The sequence below is a fragment of the Lepidochelys olivacea genome (genome assembly GCF_965140295.1).
Source record: "Lepidochelys olivacea isolate rLepOli2 genome assembly, chromosome: 3".
NCBI classification, from domain to species: Eukaryota; Metazoa; Chordata; order Testudines; family Cheloniidae; genus Lepidochelys; species Lepidochelys olivacea.
Genome location: NC_140413.1, coordinates 186,590,082 through 186,610,455, shown reverse-complemented (window position 1 = coordinate 186,610,455; position 20,374 = coordinate 186,590,082). Strand labels below are relative to the sequence as shown.

Sequence of the window (20,374 nt, the reverse complement as noted above, 5' to 3'; positions counted from 1 at the left end):
GGTGCCTGATGAGCTGGAGCTTCTAGGCCTGCCTCAAGCTCTGGGGCGATAGGGGGCAGTGGAGGGAAGATAGCAGCTCCTAATGGGTCGGGGCAAGAGAACACAAAGGCTGCTCCCTGGTGGTCATCAGTTGGGAAGGGGAAGGAGACAGCCCCGGTGGCGGCAATAACATTGCAGGAGGTAAATTGGATAGGGGTTGGGGCAGGGGCAGGGGCAGAGGCGAGGTTCTGGGTTTCGGGAGGCAAGCAGCTGGATGGTGGTGCCTCCTGATAAGACTCGAGGGTTAAGGGGGTGGGGAGGGAGCTCTCAGTGATACCGGGCGCGGGCTCTATGGTGGATTTAGTGGCTACAGCATCAGGAGGTGGATTAACTTCTGTTGGGCCCCCGCCCGGGAAGGAAATCGATTGCTCTGCACCAATGGGGGGTGCCCCTGGCGACTTGTGTCCCGGCTGCGTGGCGCTGGCTGTCACCTGAGCAGGCTCAGTGGTTGTCAGCGGGGTGCCATCAGTGGCCGGGTCGATGGAGGAGTCCAGGGGCTCCTCGGAGGTGGGAGCAGAAGCAGCAGTTAGGGGGAGGGAGCATGTGGAAAAGAGGGGTGGAGTGAGGTTGCCCAAATCGAGGTTTGCTGGCAAAAGGTCATACTCCCCCTGGGTGACCAGGGTCAGATCTAGGGCCTCGATCTCCTCGAACACGGAGGAAAGGACACTTTCCGTTGCCCCGGGGTTCTCCCTGCTGGCACCCGCCACGGTTGCCTCAGGGTTCATAGGGGCTTCGGGTAGTGTCAGGACAGAAGGGGCTTCCTCGAGGGTCTCGGAGGGGAGGGTCTCCCGTGGAGGGGAGACACTACCGTCCGGTGCTACCACGTCTTTCCCGGCTGACACTGGTGGATGGGACACACTTGTGGGCAAAGTGGAGGGTTCGGCATCAGTGCCCTCCTTCCTGGTCTTCCAGGGGGCCTCCGCCTCGGGTAGATGAGGCGGAGCTCGAGCCTTCCGCTTGCCTCGCTTCCCCTGGACTAGGGCCCAGCCCTTCATGGCATCATCTGAGGGCTGGTTAGCAGGGGTCGTGTCAGGGGGTAAAGGCGATGGCTCAGGGACTTGGCGGGGGATGGTGGAGCGGCATAAGGGAGGGAGGATTCTCCCTGGGGCAGGCTCTCTCCCATTCCTGGTGGTATCTCTGCCACACCCTTCTCCATAGGCCCCGCCAGATTGTCATCAGAGAGGGTGGGGCTCTCCCGCTCATCTGGGCGTTGTAGGGGAGGTGCCCTTTGGGCCTGAGCAGAAGAAGTGGTGGTCCGAAGAGGAGGGGGGACGGGTTCGGGTATCAGGCAGCCAGGGGTGTTGGCAATGATGGGGCCGATGTCCTGCCGGGTCTCGGGGATCCCAGATGCCCCTCCTTGCCGAGCTAAGGGGCAGTCCCTCCGGACATGTCCTGACGCCCGGCAGAGGTAGCACCGGGCTTCCCCCGTGGAGAAATACACCCGGTAACGGGCCCCCTGGTGGGGGACTAGGAAGGACCCCTCGAGCGCCTCTCCGTCATGCGCCGCCAATGGCAGTAGAAGCTGTACTTGCCGGCGGAAGGAAAAGATGTGATGGAGGGTGGGGTCCTTGCAGCCCAACGGGAGAGGGCTGATGACAGAAACAGGTTTCCCCAGGGTGGAAAGGGCGGGTAACAGGGCAGCATTGGGGAGAAAAGGAGGGACAGAGGTCAGGACCAGGCGGACGCCCAGGTCCTCTAGCAGCTCTAGGGGGACAAACACCCCCCCCACACCGCCACCAGGCCCCTCTCCACCGCCTCCTGGGTGGCAGCCTCCGCTGCCAAGAAGAAGATGACCTTCCCATACATTTTGGAGGCCGCCACAATGGCTGAGAGCCCCACTACCCTCGCCAACGCCCGCACATAGGTCTCCACGTGGGGCGAGGCGGGCACCAGGAGGCATCGGACATCGTGCTTCACTTGTCATGCTGGGGAAGGGGCCCCGGCCGCTGTTTGATGGAGGCGGTGGGCGGGAGAGATGACGAGGTGGCAGGCGGGGGGGGGGCTGCCGCCACCCGGGCATACATCCTGGGGGGTGAGGGAGGGACCCCCGCAGAGCTGGTGGAGGGGGCAGAGGGGAGGGACGCCGTGGTCGGTGGCAGGGCCGCAGCAGTGGGGGTGGCCCCTGCCATGGCGGGCCTGGTGGTTTTAGCTGGGCCCTTCCCCTTCTTCTTGCCCTGGCCTTTCCCGCCGGCTGGGGGGGCTCCCCTAGAGTCTGGGGAGGTGGTGGGCATGGCAGCGTCGGAGGTCACCCCGGTGCCCTCCATTGCCGATGCCCCAGCGGTGGCAGTGGCAGGTGGTTAACAGGAGTGGGGTCAGGTAAAAAGGGACAGGCTGTGGGATGGGCAGTTCGGGGGAGGGGGTGGGCACATGAACCGCCGTACGCTTGTCCAGAGAGTCCTGTTTGGTTGGCTGGTGCTTCTGGCCCACACGGTGGAATCAGGGCGAGCAGCTAAGTCCAGAGGCAGATATTAAACAGCCAGCAATGACGGTGCAGGAGGCAGTTGTGAAGATGGTAGTGTGGGTGTTGGGAGGACACAGATGGATCGGGAGGCAGCTCCGTGCCATACCCCCTATGTCCCTACAAACACAGTCACGACACAGTCAAGGCCTCCCCCCACACGAGAGCACAGTTTGAAAGTTACTCAGTCTTGGGCCCCCTCCATAGTGATTTGTAAGTTCCCCGGGCAGTGTTCCTCTGGTAGATGGCTGTTTCTCTTTCTCTCTGTTCTGGACTTCGTCCGCAGCTGCAAAATTCCAGGGATGCCGGAGCAGATGATAAAAATTCCTGTCGGCCAAATACGGGTCCACAAACAAACAGCAAGCGGCTGGGTCTGGGGGCTGGGTCCCTCCATTCCCCCCCTCCGGGGAGCGGGTCAGCAGGCCCCCCCTCTCTCGGGGGGGGATTCAGCTAGAGCGGCAGCAGCGTCCGTGGGCGGGCGGGGGAGCGCTAACAGCCGGCCAGCACTCTAGCAACAGCAGAGAAAGAAAACAAACAACAAAAAGAAAAGAAAGGGGGGAGAGCGTCTGGCCCGGTTGGGGGGGAAGGCGAAAGCAGGGGCAAAAAGCAAGGAAAGCCCAGACCAGAGGGCGGCGGCGGCAGCAGCAGCAGGAGAGCAGGTTCAGTAGGTCCCTTTTCCCCGGGTAAGGTAAGAGGGAAGGTTTTTGAAACAGAAAGGAAATTTCTGGAAACAATTAAGGCAGACAGGCTGATTACACCACCTGCAGCCAATCAAGAAGCTGCCGGAATCAATTAAGACAGGCAGGCTAATCAGGGCACCTGGGTTTGAAAAGGAGCTCACTTCAGTTTGTGGTGTATGTGCAAGGAGGTGGGAGTAAGAAGCTGAGAGTGAAAAGGCAGACTACTGGAAGACGGAGAAATACAAGTATTACCAGACATCAGGAGGGAGGTCCTGTGGTGAGAATAAAGAAGATGTTGGGAGGAGGTTATGGGGAAGTAGCTCAAGGAATTGTAGCTGTCACGCAGTTGTTACAGGAGCCACTGTAGACAGCTACAATCCACAGGGCCCTGGGCTGGAACCTAGAGTAGAGGGCGGGCCTGGGTTCCCCCATCCCTCTATTTCCCCCCTCCCCTAACCCCCCCCCCCCAACTCCCTACTTGATACTGGAGGAGTTGACCTGGACTGTGGGTTCCACCAGAGGGGAAGGTCTCTGGCCTGTTCTCTGATCCATTAGGTAGAGCAGCAGAGACTGCAGGGATTGTTCTTCCTTTTCCCCATACTGGCCAGTGATGAGGCCAACTGAGTGAACGGCAGATCTGAGCCACAAAAGTGGCCAAACTGAGCACTGCTGTGAATCTCCGAGGCGAGCAAATCTGCCAATAAGCGCAAGACCCACCAAGGTAGAGGAGGAACTTTGTCACAATATATTCTTGATTAAATATGAACTTGTATACAATTAACAAAAAACAGATTTTTAAAAAGAAACCTAATTATATGACTAATTACCACAACTGTGTAAATGGGTAGTTAAATACTGTAAATAGGTAGTTAGATATTTAACTATCCATTTATATGTGCAGCTACAGTAATTTCACATGCTAATGTAGGCACACAATTGTACACACAATTCTGTTCATGCAAGTGGGCTTCAACCCACTGAAAAAGTGGTCATTAGCTGATGAAGAATTAAGAGAAATTCAAAGTAAAAAAAAATTAGAACAAGTAAAATAGCATGCAATTAGACTGTGTACCTGCCTAATAAACTATAATAAGAAATATATAAATGTATTACTAAAAGTGCAACCAATAATAATTAAAACTTCTGATGAAAGAACAAAGCCAAGAATTAACTAGCACATAATTCAAGGGAAAGTGTTTATAAATGTCAATCCATTATACAGGCTTACAACATCTGAAATAATTCACCAGCTATTCCCACTTTGTTCTAGAATAGGGAAACTATAATAAAGCCTTAATTTGAAACAGTATGTATCTGTGGTTACAGGATATGGACAAAATATGATCTAATGCTACTTAGAAGAACATTCTGACAGTACATGGAACTGTTCCCAGACATCATCAGAAAGAAGCTTAGTCACAAAACAGATTTGTAGGAAACTCTAGTGACTGATTGATATTTTAATGTTAAAAGTCCTTCCAAAAAGAACATTCTGGTAAGTCCAAAATTCTCTGAATTAATTTTTTCACAGACACCACCTCCACACCCTGTGCATCTGACATAGCAATCAAGTGATCTGATTTGGTATCCTGCAGTTGCAACATACATTGCAATTGTACATGTCCCTTTCTATTCTAGGAACACAACTTAAGTGTCACTTTCATGTATCTTCTTGTAATACTTTGCATTTATTGAGTGTCTTTTTATAAGGTTTTGTCCACAGTTGCTTAAGTTTCACAACAATCATATGAGATAGATAAGTATTATTATTTCCCCATTTTACAGATGGAGAAACTAGGGATATAAAAGTTTAACTGGTTAACCAATAAACATCAGTCTTATTGGTTTTGGTTAACAATTAAACTCTGCTGCTGGCCCCACCCAGGGTCCTGGCTGCTGGCCTGCACCCAGGGATCCACTGCCAGCCCAGGCACAGGGCAGGCAGTGGAGTCCTGGGTGCTAGGCCAGCAGCTGGGAGCCCGGATCCTGGGCGGCAGCAGCCGGGAGCCCCCAGTAACACATGGGGGTGCTGCAGCACCCCCACAGCCCTAGTTCCCTGCCTTAACAGTTAACCGTTTAACCGATAGAATTTTAATAGGTTACATGGTTACTATTTTTAAACCCTGTTTACATCCCTAGGAGAAACTGGGGCACAAAGAAGTTAAATACTTGATTCACAGCAGTTCTAGTGTTACAAACTATTTTCAACTGGACTAAGATGGATAGACTCCCAAATGGCATAAATTATCATAGCTCCATTGACTTCAATTCAGTGCTTAATTTGTAATGAAAGAGATGCAGGGGCTCAAGCAATTATTTTACATTCATAACTGATGCAGCAAGTCGACAAATTAAACACTACTTCAATTAAACCATTGACTTCAATGATGCTATGACCATTTAAACCAGCTGAGGATCTATCTGCCCGAGTGTACACTAGAGGATTATGATCTGATTTATTTTAAATTCCCTTTGAGAGTCTTCGTAGACACATGTGCCAAAAAGGGCATTATGCATTATAAATGTTCAAAAGGCACCTAGGAAATTCATCAGCAGATGGTGACAGCTAACATGTGAATGTGTTTCTAGTCATTACATAATGCAATGAAGGATGGCTATTCCGTGTAATCAAAACAGGCAGTTGCTTAGTGCAGGAAGGTATTAGGGACAGCAAAACATGCAGTACTTGTTTACTGTGAGAGTGACAGTAAGGTGTTCATTTGCCAGTTTGCTTAAAGCATCAGGAGGCTGCCATTATATCCAATGCCAATATGTAAAATACAGAGTTTAAACACTTGTACACAAGTGTACAGCTATCTTACTTTCCACATCACAGCTACAATCTGAATTACCCTCCCAAGAAATTGCAAATTGCAATAACCTGCTGCAGGTCATACAGCAGGTCACTGTGAGTCCAGTAGTCTCCCAAGAGCACCCCCAGGCTAAAGGATGCATTACATTATGTCATTTGGGATTATCTGTGGGTTTTTAGGCAGTATTAATGGAAAGAAAGATTAAAGATTTTTCAAAGGCTATTAAAAGGTGGTAGCTTCCTCTTGGAATTTCTTCTAATCTATTACACTGATGTCATGTGTGTGCCAAATTTAGAAAGCATTTGATTTTAAAAAATCTGTCCAGCCATTTTAAGGCCTTGGCTTATGATCAAAAAATACTAAAACTAAAAATAGAATAAAGTATTTCCTGGTATGCAAGAGAGACCAACATTTAAATACTTAAATTACAGACATGAAGTTCAGACTGCTGAGAAATTAAGCAACTTGTACTTTTGACAAATATCCTGATACATACGCATTTTAAGCAAAAAGCTCTCTACAAGTGATCAGTGTTATTATTTATATTAAGTCTATATCATATGTAGTTTAGGACTGATTTGGTTCTCTTCTTGAAAGAAGGAAGGTGGCTGTGTTGGAACTTCTACCCGTCTTCAAATGGAAGAGACTGCACTCGGGTGGCAGGTAACTGAGGAGCGTATTGAAACGATCTTGTCATTGATATAACTGATCCATTAGTATTGGCTCAATTTTGGCAGCTTTCATGGTCTTTCATTCTAATAATATGTCCATACTAACAAATTCCGACGTGTATTTACCAAGAAATGCTGCTACATAGACAGCGATCACACGGACATCAAAAGCTTCCGTGGCAGGGAGGATCTTCATTGGGAGCAAGATTTGGTACTTTATCTGTGTATTCCCCAGGGATCAGAATGGTTCTACACTGCTGATACTTGCAGAGCTGCTAGCCCTAAGTGTTAACATTAATGAGTCAGACCCCTGACATTATGAGATTGTCTTAAAAATCCTGAGATTTTAAAAATAAAAAGTGTAGGGTTCTTTATATTTGACTTCCGGCTTTGTCGCCTCGAGCAGGAGGCCAGACATTTACTGCTTGTAACAATGAAACAGCCCAGCGGAGAGTCTCACCAGTCTCTGGGCTCCAGACGCTAAGAACAATACTAAGCCCCAGAGACTCGCAGCAGAACACGCAGCGCTAGCACCAGAGCGGTTGGCTCAGGCCCTGCGCGGAGCCCAGCCTGGCGCGGTATTTTAGCTAACAGCTCAGCCGCCGGTAGCGCAAACCCCGCTGTGCCGCCGCGTTGCATAGACCAGCCCCGCCTCCCTCCAGCCCCCACTCCCAGGGCTCCGCGCGCGAACCCGACGGCCTGCAGCCTCCGCCCCGCCCTGCACGGGCCCCAGCGAACCAGCCAGCTCCGCTCCGCTCCGCTCCGCTGTCAACGCCCTCTTCCCGCCTGCCCCTCTGCCCCGCCTCTCGACGGGTCACGTGTCCCGGCGCGCTCTGCTGAGTTTCCGGCTCGCTTGCGGCTCCTGGCAGGTAAGGTGACGGTGACCGCCGGCGCTTACCTGAGGGCGCGCGGTGTTTGATGGGCACGGAGCTGGCCTCAGGGCTGGGCCCCTCGGGGGGGGGGCAGGGGCTGAGTAGTCCCCGTCTCGTACCCGTCCTTCCCAGACAGCCCCGGCGCTGCCCGCTGACTGTGACTGCGGTGCTAGGGGTGTTGAGAAAGGCCTTGGTGTGCGCCCCCCGCCCCAAGGAACACGCCCTGCTCGCCGATTGCTCCCTGTTCAACCGAAGGGGCCTGACTCGGAGCAGCGCCGCTGGTTGAGCGGAGCTGATGTCGCTTGAGGAGACCCCACTTCTCAGCCGGCTCCCGAGCCGTGTCAAGCTCTGGCTGAAAGCTGTCAACTTGAACGCCAGGTGGGAACTAAGCGGCAGCTCGCGTGGCTGGCGGAGCACGGGTCTGAGGTGCGGAGGACAAGAAGCACCACCTCACAAGTGGGCTGCCACATTCAGCACTAGTCTCCATTTCCCTGTGTCTGCAATCAGTAATAGGCTGGGGAGAGTGTGCCTTGTGGTGGCCTGGTTTCAGAGTGACACAGATGTGATAAGAATAACAAGACTGACATTCAGAAAATCAGTTTGTTCTGATGACCAGCTCAAGATGAAAAAAGTGCTCTTGGCTTCAGCTGTTATCTAGGCATCTAGAAGCAGCCTGTAATCTAATAAATTCCCAGATTGTGGACCTGTGTTACAAAAGACAACTGCACTCCATCATCAAGGGTGCCAGTGTAATGTTCACATGCTTTCATCCAGACTGCCTAGATACTACAGTGCTAGGGGCCATATAAGTACTTATGGTGTGTGTTAGGCAGCATATTAGATTAGGTTATTATAATGGACCCTGCAGCCTTAAAATCTAGATATAGATACCACAGTTTCTATCTTTGTCTAGTGAGGTTAGCCCCTCTTCCAAACCATAGTGTCATGGATGTGAGCAGCTGCTGTAGAAATGGGTATTGTCATCATAACAAAAACACTACAGCCCATGTCCCCTCTTACTAACATAATAGGTGGGATGATGATGTAGAACCCCATGTAAGGGCACCTTTGGGGTTCAAAGATAAAGGCGAGCCATTCTAAAAGCTACAAGTTGTCAACAGTTCCACATGATAAAGAATTGCAAAGGCAGACTGTGTAGCAGATGACAGAACAAGGTGCAATGGTATCAAGTTGCAGTGGGGGAGGTCTGGGTTGGATATTAGGAAACACTATTCCACTAGGAGGGTGGTATAGCACTGGAATGAGTTACCTAGAGAGGTGGTGGAATCTCCATCCTTAGAAGTTTTAAGGCCCGGCTTGATAAAGCCCTGGCTGGGATGATTTAGTTGGTGTTGGTCCTGCTTTGAGTAGGGGGTTGGACTAGATGACCTCTTGAGGTCTCTTCCAACCCTAATCTTCTATGATTTGTTCAGTAGCAAAAAACATTTTGCTGAACAATCCCACAGATTAGAATTAAGATTATTGTTATATTTGGCAGGGTGGGTTTGATTTAAATCAAGTTTTGTTATAGCTTTTACTGCTACTTCTTGTAAGTATTCTGCTGTGCGTGCATTTCCTGATGTATCAATTGTTTCTGTAAGGAAGACATTTCCTTCTGTTGTCATATAAGCACATACAACTCAATCTAAAACGATGGTACCAGAGAGTAACTAACAACTATATTTTTTGCTCAGACTTCAAGAATAGTCCAGAAGGAAGACAGGCAGTCCTTAAGAAAGTAGCATGAAATAAAAAAGTTTACCAACCTGAAGATCCTGCATGTTCAGACATGTTCCTTTCATAATCTTCAACGCAACTTCCTCTTGAGAAGGAACACTTTTCATGATGTTGTTTCATTTGAGCAACTAGGCCTTGCATTTCTTTGTTGCACTGTTTATATTTTGCATACCTGCCTGTCTTACCCACAGGCAGAGGAACTTCATTAAAATATTCCTAAACTGGGTCTCTTTTATGGCCTGCTGCCATGATAGGCTTTCCCTTCTAGTGAGAGAATGGTATTGGTAGATCTCAAATCAATGAAGGCTACACTCAGAAAGACCTCAAGACTTCTGGAATATGCTGCTCAAACAGTTTCACTTTTGTTTCTATTGCCTGTCTCTCCCTTCTCACATTTATCTCCAGACTTCTTCTCCTTGTCCAGATCTATTCTGCCCCCAACAATCTTCTATTCGTTGAACTTTTTGAAACTCTCTTCATTTTTAGAGAGAGGTAAGGGATTGACTCTGTGTTTCACAATTTGCAGAGAGACAAATCTGTTGAGGTCTCGGGGTTATTTCTCTGAGGGTTATTTCTCACCTCTATATATTTATTTATTTATTTATTTATTTAAAAACATTTTTGCTGTTAACAAGCATGTTATCTCTGGAGACACAAATCCACAGTTTGAGAACTGCAAAACTAAGCATCTCTGATGGTATCAACTAGACTGAGCACTGAGTCCCATTGGGTAGATAGAAAGATTAACCTAAATAATCTATACAGAAACCCCTGGAACCGCATAAAATTGGGTCCCTAATCTATGAACTATTGGAATTTATTTACAAAAATTTTCTTAAACATTACATGAATATATTGTCTCATACTATAGAATTTGAATTTATAATCCCTATTCCTTGATGAGACATCTTTGAGGTATAAAGTATGTTAATTAAAACTATCTTTAGATAGGTTTTTTCCTCAAAAAACATTTTCTCAAAAAAATCCAATTTTTTAAAAAAAATCATTGATTTTTATCCACCCTGATATTTGGGGACTTGTAGATTTTTTTTTTTTTTTAATCTTCAGTCTATATAACTGACATTTTTCAAACTAGTAAATTCATTGTATAGTTCTCTAGAAGTGCGATTGGATGATGATTGATTCAATTTGGAATGACATAAGACAAGTTTTATGAAATGTCAAAAAGCAGGGTGGATAAATATCAATGATTTTTTTAAAAAAAATCAGATTATTTTTATTTAAAATCAGACTTTTTAAATCAATTTGATTTAAATCAAATCCACCCTGATTTCATTGTATCTTTTCTGTTCACAGTGAAGAAATGAACCGAGGGATGATGCTGAAACTGGAAAACCTGGTCCAGTTACATTGTGCTTGCAGACAGCTGCACAGTCTTTCTTACAGGAAAATTCACAGAACACACTGGAAGCCTGTGAAGTCATCCACATACCCCATGCGGCCAATTCAGCCACACCCACAGCTTTGGCAAACAGACACATTCATCAGTGCTGTGCTCTCACAATATAGGCTTTTAGCTACAAAGGAGGTAATGAACAAGTTCCAACAACTACTTTATCCCTGTCTGAAAGTACAAAGTGCAAAAAAAGCAATTTTTGAGCATTTTCATTATATAAATAGAAACTCTGTTAGTGATTAATTTATTGTGTATAAGATTGTTACTCCACTGTATAGAGAATTTACTTTAGATTTACAAGACATATTAATATATATGTAGATGCATTGCAGCTCTCTCCCGAACATTCATTTCAAGTTTTTTAAATCCAAATGTTGCAACACCAAAAATCTGAAAGAAAAACAGACTATAAACAAAAGTGAAAATGATTTTCATTGTTCAAAATGAGCGAGATGCAAAAAACAGTAAAAATGCTGCAAAGTGATTTTTAAATATTCACTATTTTAACAGTTCTTTCAGTAATTTTTTTGTAATGTAGGTAAAGAAATTTGTTTACAACTTACAATTTTTGTTTTCATTGGCCCTTTAAATATTGTTTATTAGTCATTCCTTAATTTATGCCACCCATGTATCCTTACGCACGTGTCTTACTCCTTTGTAGGGGAAAAGACCAGGGAAACAGAAATTACCACCAATAAAACCTAAAATAGAAAGGCAGGAGGTAGAGATACAGCAGAGGATGACAGCTGAAGATCTTGCAAGAGCTATGGATAAAGACATAGGTGAGCCAATTTATTCTTTTGAAAGAAGATCCAACAATCTTCTATTTAAGACAATAATGGAGTTTTGAAGAATGCTATAGGAAATGTCATGCTGGAATTATCTATATTATAGTTGGATTAACACACCTTGTCTCATCAGGATCCACAATAATCCCCTGTCCATTGCCAGACAAACTTCTTATATCAGAGTTTTAACAAAATGAAAAGAAAATGTTAGTAGCCATATAATCCTGATTATGAACATTTTGTGGAACACCACCGTTAGATAAGACATATTTTTGCCTTAATTGAGGTGACTTTTTTTTGTATATATGTCTCTGTCACCTACATCTTCTGTATGTGATTTCCCTCCTCCCCCCATGTTCTTCATTTTCCAGCCAACAGGTAGAGAATTAGAATAGCACCATCTTCCTATGGTGAAATGCTTTACATATGAGATAAATTGTGAATGAAATTGACTAGGATTATGCAACTGTTTTTAAGCAAATGTTTCAGTGCAGAAGCATAGTACCACTCTAACACTACATCTTTAGCACAGCTTTCCACCAGACATCAGTCAGGAAGGGCTTGGTGTGTTGAGGTCCCCAAGCTGAAAACTGATGGTAAAAGACCAAACAAATCGCAGTGGTGTTGCCATATTAGTGCATGTTTTGAGCAGCGTGTATAGTTCTTGACTTTTCACTAGCAAGCAAGCAAGCAAGCAAATTATAATTCCACTCTTTTAAAATATTTTCTCATCTAGAACATTGTGGGCCTTGTCTGCATTGGAAATTAGCCTCAATTTCAACCATTGCTGTAGCTGTACTAGTGCAAAACCCAAATGTAGGCAGAGAAAGCTGGGATTTACACCAGTAGAGCTTACATCTGTTTGAAACAGGAGTAACCTCCGTCCATGCAAATTGCAACTTCCCTTATTTACATTAGAGGTTTTGCAGTGGTGCAGCTGCAGTGATGGCTGAAATTGGGCTATTTTCCCAGCGCAGACAAAGTTTTACTTACTAATATAAACTAATAAAGTTTTAGGGGCATAGTGCTACATTTTTACACTTTCAGCAAATATTATACAATTGATGCCTGAAATCGTTTATCAGAATCATATTAATTTTCAGGGTTTTTTTTATACCTAATTCTGTACTCATGTAAATGCCCACCTTAACAGCCTTTCTCAGCACAGTGCTGAGAATAAAGAAAATCTGCCATGTCTCTTTGTGTATGTCTGAGATGTCTGCTTACTCACTAAGTTTTCCAATAGTGCTCATGTCACTCATTAGCAGCTCTTAATTGTTGCAATGTTTCCTGCATTTCCAGTACTACAAAAGAGGGGGAATGAACCGATTTGCCTGAGAGTTTTGTCATCCTCTGTGGCACTTCTCTACCATCAAATTCAGATGAGTTGAGTTCCTTTGATCTGGTAACCGCTGAAATAAGTAAATAAAACAATTGGATCAACCTAGACATTTTTAAAAAATGTTCCCCAGGTGATAGGAGAAAGTGTCCTCTTATTTGTTGGTGCTGTAGCACACTCAGTATGAATTATAATGGGATACGCTGGGATAATAGAGGAGGTACGTCTGCAAAATAAACCCATTTGCTCACTTTCTCAGAAACCTGGTGGGGGAGGAGAGTCTTACCCTTGGTTGTGCATGCGTTAGAGGGCAGAATTCGGCTGTTAATTTCGGCTGGTTCCTATTTGCAATTGTACGGTTCCCCCCTGCCCCCCTTCACAGTTGCATAATATACCTCTGGCAACTGCTGCTATAGAACTAAATGGGAAAGTGTTTTCAGCAATCCCTAATGCAGTTTAACACCTGGAAATAAGGAACCAGCGCCATGTGACCAGCATATTTCCATGGACCACCAGTAAATACTTTTTTTGCATCACCAGTTGTCCGGGTTTTGCACTACCACATGTACATGAAATTTCGGTTCTATTACTAGTCATTTGTCCTGTGCATAGGATGAAAATATATCATTGTATACCGTTATACCAGGCACTGGTGAGACCTCACCTGGAATACTGTGTGCAGTTCTGGTCTCCCATGTTTAAGAAGGATGAATTCAAACTGGAACAGGTACAGAGAAGGGCTACTAGGATGATCTGAGGAATGGAAAACCTGTCTTATGAAAGGAGACTCAAGGAGCTTGGCTTGTTTAGCCTAACTAAGATAAGGTTGAAGGGAGATATGATTGCTCTCTATAAATATATCGGAGGGATAAATACTGGAGAGGGAGAGGAATTATTTAAGCTCAGTACCAATGTGGACACAAGAACAAATGGATATAAACTGGTCATTGGGAAGTTTAGACTTGAAATTAGACAAAGGTTTCTAACCATCAGAGGAGTGAAGTTTTGGAATAGCCTTCCAAGGGAAGCAGTGGGGGCAAAAGACCTATCTGGCTTTAAGATTAAACTCGATAAGTTTATGGAGGAGATGATATGATGGGATAACATGATTTTGGCAATTAATTAACCTTTAAATATTCATGATAAATAGGCCCAATGGGATGTTAGATGGGGTGGGATCTGAGTTACTACAGAGAATTCTTTCCTGGGTATCTGGCTGGTGAATCTTTCCCATATGCTCAGGGTTTAGCTGATCGCCATATTTGGGGTCGGGAAGGAATTTTCCTCCAGGGCAGATTGGAAGAGGCCCTTGAGGTTTTTCTCTTTCCTCTGTAGCATGGGGCACAGGTCACTTGCTGGAGGATTCTCTGCTCCTTGAAGTCTTTAAACCACGATTTGAGGACTTCAATAGCTCAGACATAGGTGAGAGGTTTATTGCAGGAGTGGATGGGTGAGATTCTGTGGCCTCCATTGTGCAGGAGGTCAGACTAGATGATCATAATGGTCCCTTCTGACCTTAATATCTATGAATCAAAAAATTGAAAATTATGCATATTAATAAAATAATTAAATCATCTAATTAGATGATCCTGTTTCAGAACAGCTTATTGAAGATGATTGGCCCATATAAATATACAATATTATAGGAATGTTTTATATTAATAGAATATTTTGGGAAGATGTACATTAACTACTGTGTGTATAAATCATTTATTTATACTATTTATTCACGTACAACATACCGAGAAAAGGAAGGAAAACTGCTACTTTTCCTTCACTGCCCTGCACTTCCTTGAATGGAGCATTGGATGAAAGCACATACTGTATTAATGGGTACCTCTATCTCAGGTATCTTCTGGAGGATCAAGTGTTAAATGTTTTTACTATTTCTTTAATCAGATCATGTGTTTGAAGCCCTGCTACTCACAGGCATTGACCTAGACTCACTAGAACCAGATTCCGTTTTGGAAGAAGTCTGGATCAAGGAAGTTGTTAAAAAATCAGGGATGAAGTACAAATGGGCAAAATTAAAACAAGAAAAAGTCAGAGAAAATAAAGATGCTGCGAGAAGGTATAATTGTGATTGTTCTTTTGATTTTTTCCTACTACTATTAAAATAGCTCATTTGGGATACACAGCTGATAATATTTAAAAGATAAATTTTAACTTCTGGTTTGATTCCTTTGCCCATGTAATTGCTACATCAATGTTAAGACGCTTTCTGTTTTAATTTATGTTGATTTTTGTGAAACTGTCTAAAAATGTTGCTTCTTGCTTCATCTAATTGGGATTGCTGTATTAATTGATGCTGATTTAAGTAAGATTGTTTGCTTTAGTTAGCAATGATTTTTTATTACATTTATTTCTTTGTGAAGACTGGGGAAGAACTTGACTGTTCTATTAAACACTGAGCTATGATACATGGCTACTAATTATGCATAGAGGTCGTTATTGCCCATCGATATTACACAGAGTGTTTGACAGAACGAATGTTTTGCTATTATTTTAGGCCTCCTGCTGATCCAGCTTTATTAACCCCAAGGCCTCCAGTTGTTACTATATTGGGCCATGTTGATCATGGGAAAACAACTTTACTTGACAGTCTGCGAAAAACTCAAGTGGCGGCAATGGAAGCAGGAGGCATCACCCAGCATATTGGTGCCTTTCTTGGTATGATTTAACCATACATATAACAGTTTGTTATACACTATATATAGTAGTCAGCTTTGCTTACAGTTTACTTGAACTGAATACAATTATATGCAAGGTTTTTTGCTATATAGCAGAAAAAAACGTGAACATACTGCTTGGATGGACCTTAAAAGCATTAAGCATACCATTTGCAATGTTGAAACAATACTATAAGGTCTCGGTCATTTGGGGACATTAAAGATCCCGTGGCACTTTTTGCAAGAGTGAGGATTTGAAAAAACCCTGCATCCTAGCCCAATTCCAATTTTGGTAATTGTAGTGTGCCTACCTGCCATTCTTCTTGTAGTTACAATTGGATATGTTGTTCTTCCTTCCTGTCCTAGAGAGAGGTAGCATGGTCTAGTGGAGAGTACGTTGGGTTTGGATTCCGCATTCTTTTGTTTTGTTCACAGCTCTGCCACTGACCTTGCTGTGGGCAAGTCATTTCATATTTGTGCTTCAGTTTCCCTGCCTGTAAAATAATTATACTTCTCTTCTTTTATAAAACTCTTAGAAATACATAGATTAAAAGTGTTACGTATAGTTTTATATAAATTAAAGTGTTGGATAGTGTTGCTTTTTTAAACTGAAGGCTTGCTGTGCTTCACCTCAAAACTCTCTCTGCATTTCAGTGGTGGGTGAAGTGATGTATGTACTTTAGGATGTTTATGGATAAAAGGCCCTGTGATAGATTTTTCAGAGGGGACTGAGGCAGTCAGGCATCCAACTCCCTTTCGATAAGCGTCCAGTTCCGATTGTAGATCTGCTATAGATCCCCTTGGAAGCCCCAGTCTTTATAAATTAAACTCGTCGTCATCCTTTAACCACTGAGTTTGTCTCTAGGGTTATGCTTATTAGTAGCACTGCTTTTTTCACGTTTTTGATATCTGCTATGACAGAAACAGTGTGTTAACTTTCATAGATGATATACAAATTGTTCATAGAGGAAGGTGTATTAGTTCAAACAAAACTATGGGAAAGATTATGCTTGAAGTGTATTGTGTTTTAAATTATGTTTTCACAGTATATTTGCCTTCTGGGGAAAAGGTAACTTTTCTTGATACTCCAGGACATGCTGCCTTTTCAGCAATGAGGGCAAGGGGTACACACATCACTGATATTGTCATATTGGTTGTAGCCGCAGAAGATGGAGTAATGAAACAAACAATAGAATCTATTCAACATGCTAAAAATGCCAAAGGTACAGTATATTTGACCTTTTAACATTTCATTTTTTTTACATTTGTGGTGTGTTAATATCCAGCACTATAAACCAAGACATGCTGTAGTAACAATTCAAAGAATAAACATGCGTACAAAACATATATCAGCCTGTCCTCTCCCACAAAACATAATCCTCGAACCAAATCCAAGTCCATTCAGGTTGGGGATGTTTTTCTCCTTAAAACAATCCTATGGAATAACTGAATGTATCCAGTGAAGTGAGCTGTAGCTCACAAAAGCTTATGCTCAAATAAATTTGTTAGTCTCTAAGGTGTCACAAGTCCTCCTTTTCTTTTTGCAAATACAGACTAACACAGCTGCTACTCTGAGACTCTTGTGTATCAATATAAATGTCTAATACATTCTGAGGCCAGAAGGGACCGTTGTAATCATCTAATCTGACCTGTATAGCACAGCCCATAAAACTTCCCCAAAATAATTTAATAGAAAACATCTTGTAGAAAAACATCCAATCTTGATTTTAAAATTGTCAGTGATGGAGAATCCACCACCACCTGTGGTAAATTGTTCCAGTGGTTGGTTACTCTCAACTTCTGGCCATTGGATAAGATTGTACCTTTCTCTGCTAGACCTGAAGAACTCATTATTAAATACTTGTTCACCATCGAGATACTGTAATCAAGTCACCCTTAACTTTCTCCTTGTTAAGCTAAATATACTCAAAGAGCTCAATCTATCACTATAAGTCATGTTTTCTACTCTTTTAATCATTCCCATGGCTCTTCTCTGAACTTGCTCCAATTTATCAACATCCTTTTTCAATTGTGGGCAACAGAACTGGACATAGTATTACAGCAGCAGGTGTACGAGTGCCAAATACTGAGCTAAAATAAACCTTTCTACTCCTACTTGAGATTTCCCTGTTTATGCATCCCAGGATCATGTTAATTTTCTTGGCCACAGCATCTCATTGGGAGCTCTTGTTCAGCTGATTATCGACCACAACCCCCAAATCTTTTTCAAAGTCACTGCTTCCCAACATAGAGTCCCCCATCCTGTAAGTATGGCCTACCTTCTTTGTTCCTAGATATGTACATTTACATCTAAATTTAAAATGCATATTCTTTGGTTGAGCCCAGTTTACCAACCAATCCAGATCTTTCTGAGTCAGTGGCCTGTCCTCTTAGTTGTTTACCACTTCCCCAACTTTTGTAAACTTTTACCAGTGATGATCTTATGTTTTCTTCCAGGTTATTGATAGAAATATTGAGTAGCATACAGCCAAGAACTAACTCCTAAAGGACCCCACTGGGAATTGTACCTGTTCAGTGCTTTCCAGATCATATGTGGTCTTGGAGGAATGTACTACCTACGCCTGATCCCACTGATTGTTTTTTAACCCCAATCTGCAGAGTGGAGGGACTTCAGTAGCATCTCTCTAGAATCATAAGGCTAGTTTCCTCTACTCATTTTATAGAGAAATCAGAATTATTCAGGTGTAGCAGTTTCATAATTCCATTTTGAAAATGTCTTTGCAATTTCAGAAGTCTTTGTCAGCTTGTCATTCTATGGTCTAAACTTGTTTCCAAATCACTTTCAACTTTTCAGGGTCTTATAATCCTTAGTTTTTTCACATAGAACAGTGACATGGCCATCACTGGGATTTTTCAGTATCTTCAGTATTTTTTTTCTTGATTTCTATAGGCTTAATATTAATTTTTTTATCGTAGCCTAGATATTATCACATTAATTACAAATATATTTGCGTGTAACTCTTTAAAAAGCTTTCTGTAGTATTACTAACTCAAGGCAACTGATTTTTCTTGACATGTGTGGAAGTTTTTTTTTTTCTTTATCATTATCACTATAGTTAAGGTGGAACTTTTATTCATAGGAAGGTAAATTTCAATAATGATTTTGCAAAATATTTTTTTTAAATAGCTCTAAAGTTGTTTTGTGGGTTAGATCTGTGCCAGTGAACGACAGTAAAGTCTTTGATATTCAAATATGGGCTCCTTGCTAAAGAGACCTTTTTGAAATATGCTGATGGTTCTTTTGCTATCTCAAGATTTTCTTCTTGAGCTTCTTGTAATTAGCTCTTCTACCACCAAAAGAAAAATGGATCTAAACAATGCTATGAAAAGACATTTTCCATCTTGGGCCACTCACATGATCTCAGCAGCCTTAGCTAGGTTGCATTGTAATGAACTCTTTTACATCAAATTGACCAGGGCTTAAATTCCCATTTTTTTTCACAGTGTATAGGTTAGGCAGGAGTTTGCAGAATCACTTTGAGTGGAGAGAAGATTAAATGTTCTAAAGTAGTTTTGGCAAATGCACCACCACAAAATTGTTCTGACTTTTGATGAAATTGAGCAATGTGATGCACAGAGAAGAGAAAAAAGGTGCTTTTTTTCCTCTACAGTTCTCAGAGTGTGGACCCCCAGCTGCCGAAGGGTCTCTGTTATAATAAACTTCCTTGACTGAGGGTGTGGGAGGGTAGGTGGCAACCCCTTTGACACCCATTAATGCTGCATGTAGCTAGGCTATATGGATCACTACAGAGGGAGGCATGAAGAGTTTCCTTTCGTGCTGCTTCTACACCACTGGTTACAGCCCACCAGGCATGAGAATCCTTCCAGATTTCCAGTTCACATGCTAAAGCATATGTTTTAAAGCACAGAATGGGACATCAGAAAACTTTATTTGTGGTGGACAGAGAGAAGCTAACTTTGCACTTGCAGAATTCTACTATAGTTATTACACCTACATAACTACACCTCTAGCTTTTGTGAATAGAATTATTCCTTACTACTTTAATTTTGCTAGTGAATACAAATGAACATTAGTGTTGATTCTCTTTGTTGACTGATGCATATTGTGCGGTTCCTTAATATAGATATTGGTAACAGGCATCTTAGAAACAGCTAGGATAGATAGTACTGAGTATTATAGGTTCATAGATTATAAGTAGGGTCCTACCAATTTCTAGGCCATGAAAAACATGTCATGGACTGTGAAATCTGGTATTTTGTGTGCTTTTACCCTATAATATGCAGATTTCATGGGGAAGACCAGCATTTCTCAAATTGGGGGTCCTGACCCAAAAGGGAGTTGCGGGGGGGTTGCAAGGTTATTTTAGGGCAGTCGCGGTATTGCCACCCTTACTTCTGCGCTGCTGCCTTCAGAGTTGGGCAGCCAGAGAGTGGCGGCTGCTGACTTAGGCCCCAGCTCTGTGAGCAGCATCCTAGAAGTAAGGGTGGCAATACCATATCATACCATCCTTACTTCTGCGCTGCTGCTGACGGTGGCTGTGCCGTCAGAGCTGGTCTCCCGGCCAGCAGCAGCTGCTTTCCAGCTGCCCAGCTCTGAAGGCAAAGCCACCACTAGCAGCAGTGCAGAAGTAAGGATGGCATAGTATGGTATTGCCACCCTTATTTCTAGGCTGCTGCCTGCAAACCTGGGCCCTCAGTCAGCACCCGCCACTCTGTGACCGCCCAGCTCTGAAGGTAGCAGTGCAGAAGTAAGGGTGGCAATACTGTGACCCCCCCCCAATAACCTTGCAAACCCTTCCCCCCCCCCCCCACAACTCCCTTTTAGGGTCAGGACCCCCAATTTGAGAAACGCTGATCTTCCCTGTGAAATCTGTATAGTGTCAGGTAAAAGCACACAAAAGACCAGATT

General features: G+C 43.7%; 1 protein-coding gene across 4 annotated transcripts in view; it reads left to right on the top strand.

Moving 5' to 3' along the window:
• Window positions 1-6,634: 6,634 nt before the first annotated feature.
• The window catches only part of MTIF2 (mitochondrial translational initiation factor 2), a 28,616-nt gene continuing 14,876 nt past the window's right edge, over window positions 6,635-20,374 (top strand). Inside the window, exons 1-6 of one of the 4 annotated variants that reach the window (XM_084622489.1) lie at window positions 6,635-6,653; window positions 10,588-10,819; window positions 11,349-11,469; window positions 14,714-14,885; window positions 15,324-15,484; window positions 16,530-16,706. In XM_084622489.1, coding sequence (XP_084478615.1) covers window positions 10,595-10,819; window positions 11,349-11,469; window positions 14,714-14,885; window positions 15,324-15,484; window positions 16,530-16,706 — 856 coding nt within the window. In that variant the 5' untranslated portion in view covers window positions 6,635-6,653; window positions 10,588-10,594. Of the gene's footprint in view, window positions 6,654-7,396; window positions 7,531-7,753; window positions 7,912-10,587; window positions 10,820-11,348; window positions 11,470-14,713; window positions 14,886-15,323; window positions 15,485-16,529; window positions 16,707-20,374 lie in introns of those variants that run through there. The other 3 variants (XM_084622488.1, XM_084622487.1, XM_084622486.1) reach the window with 3 other exon arrangements.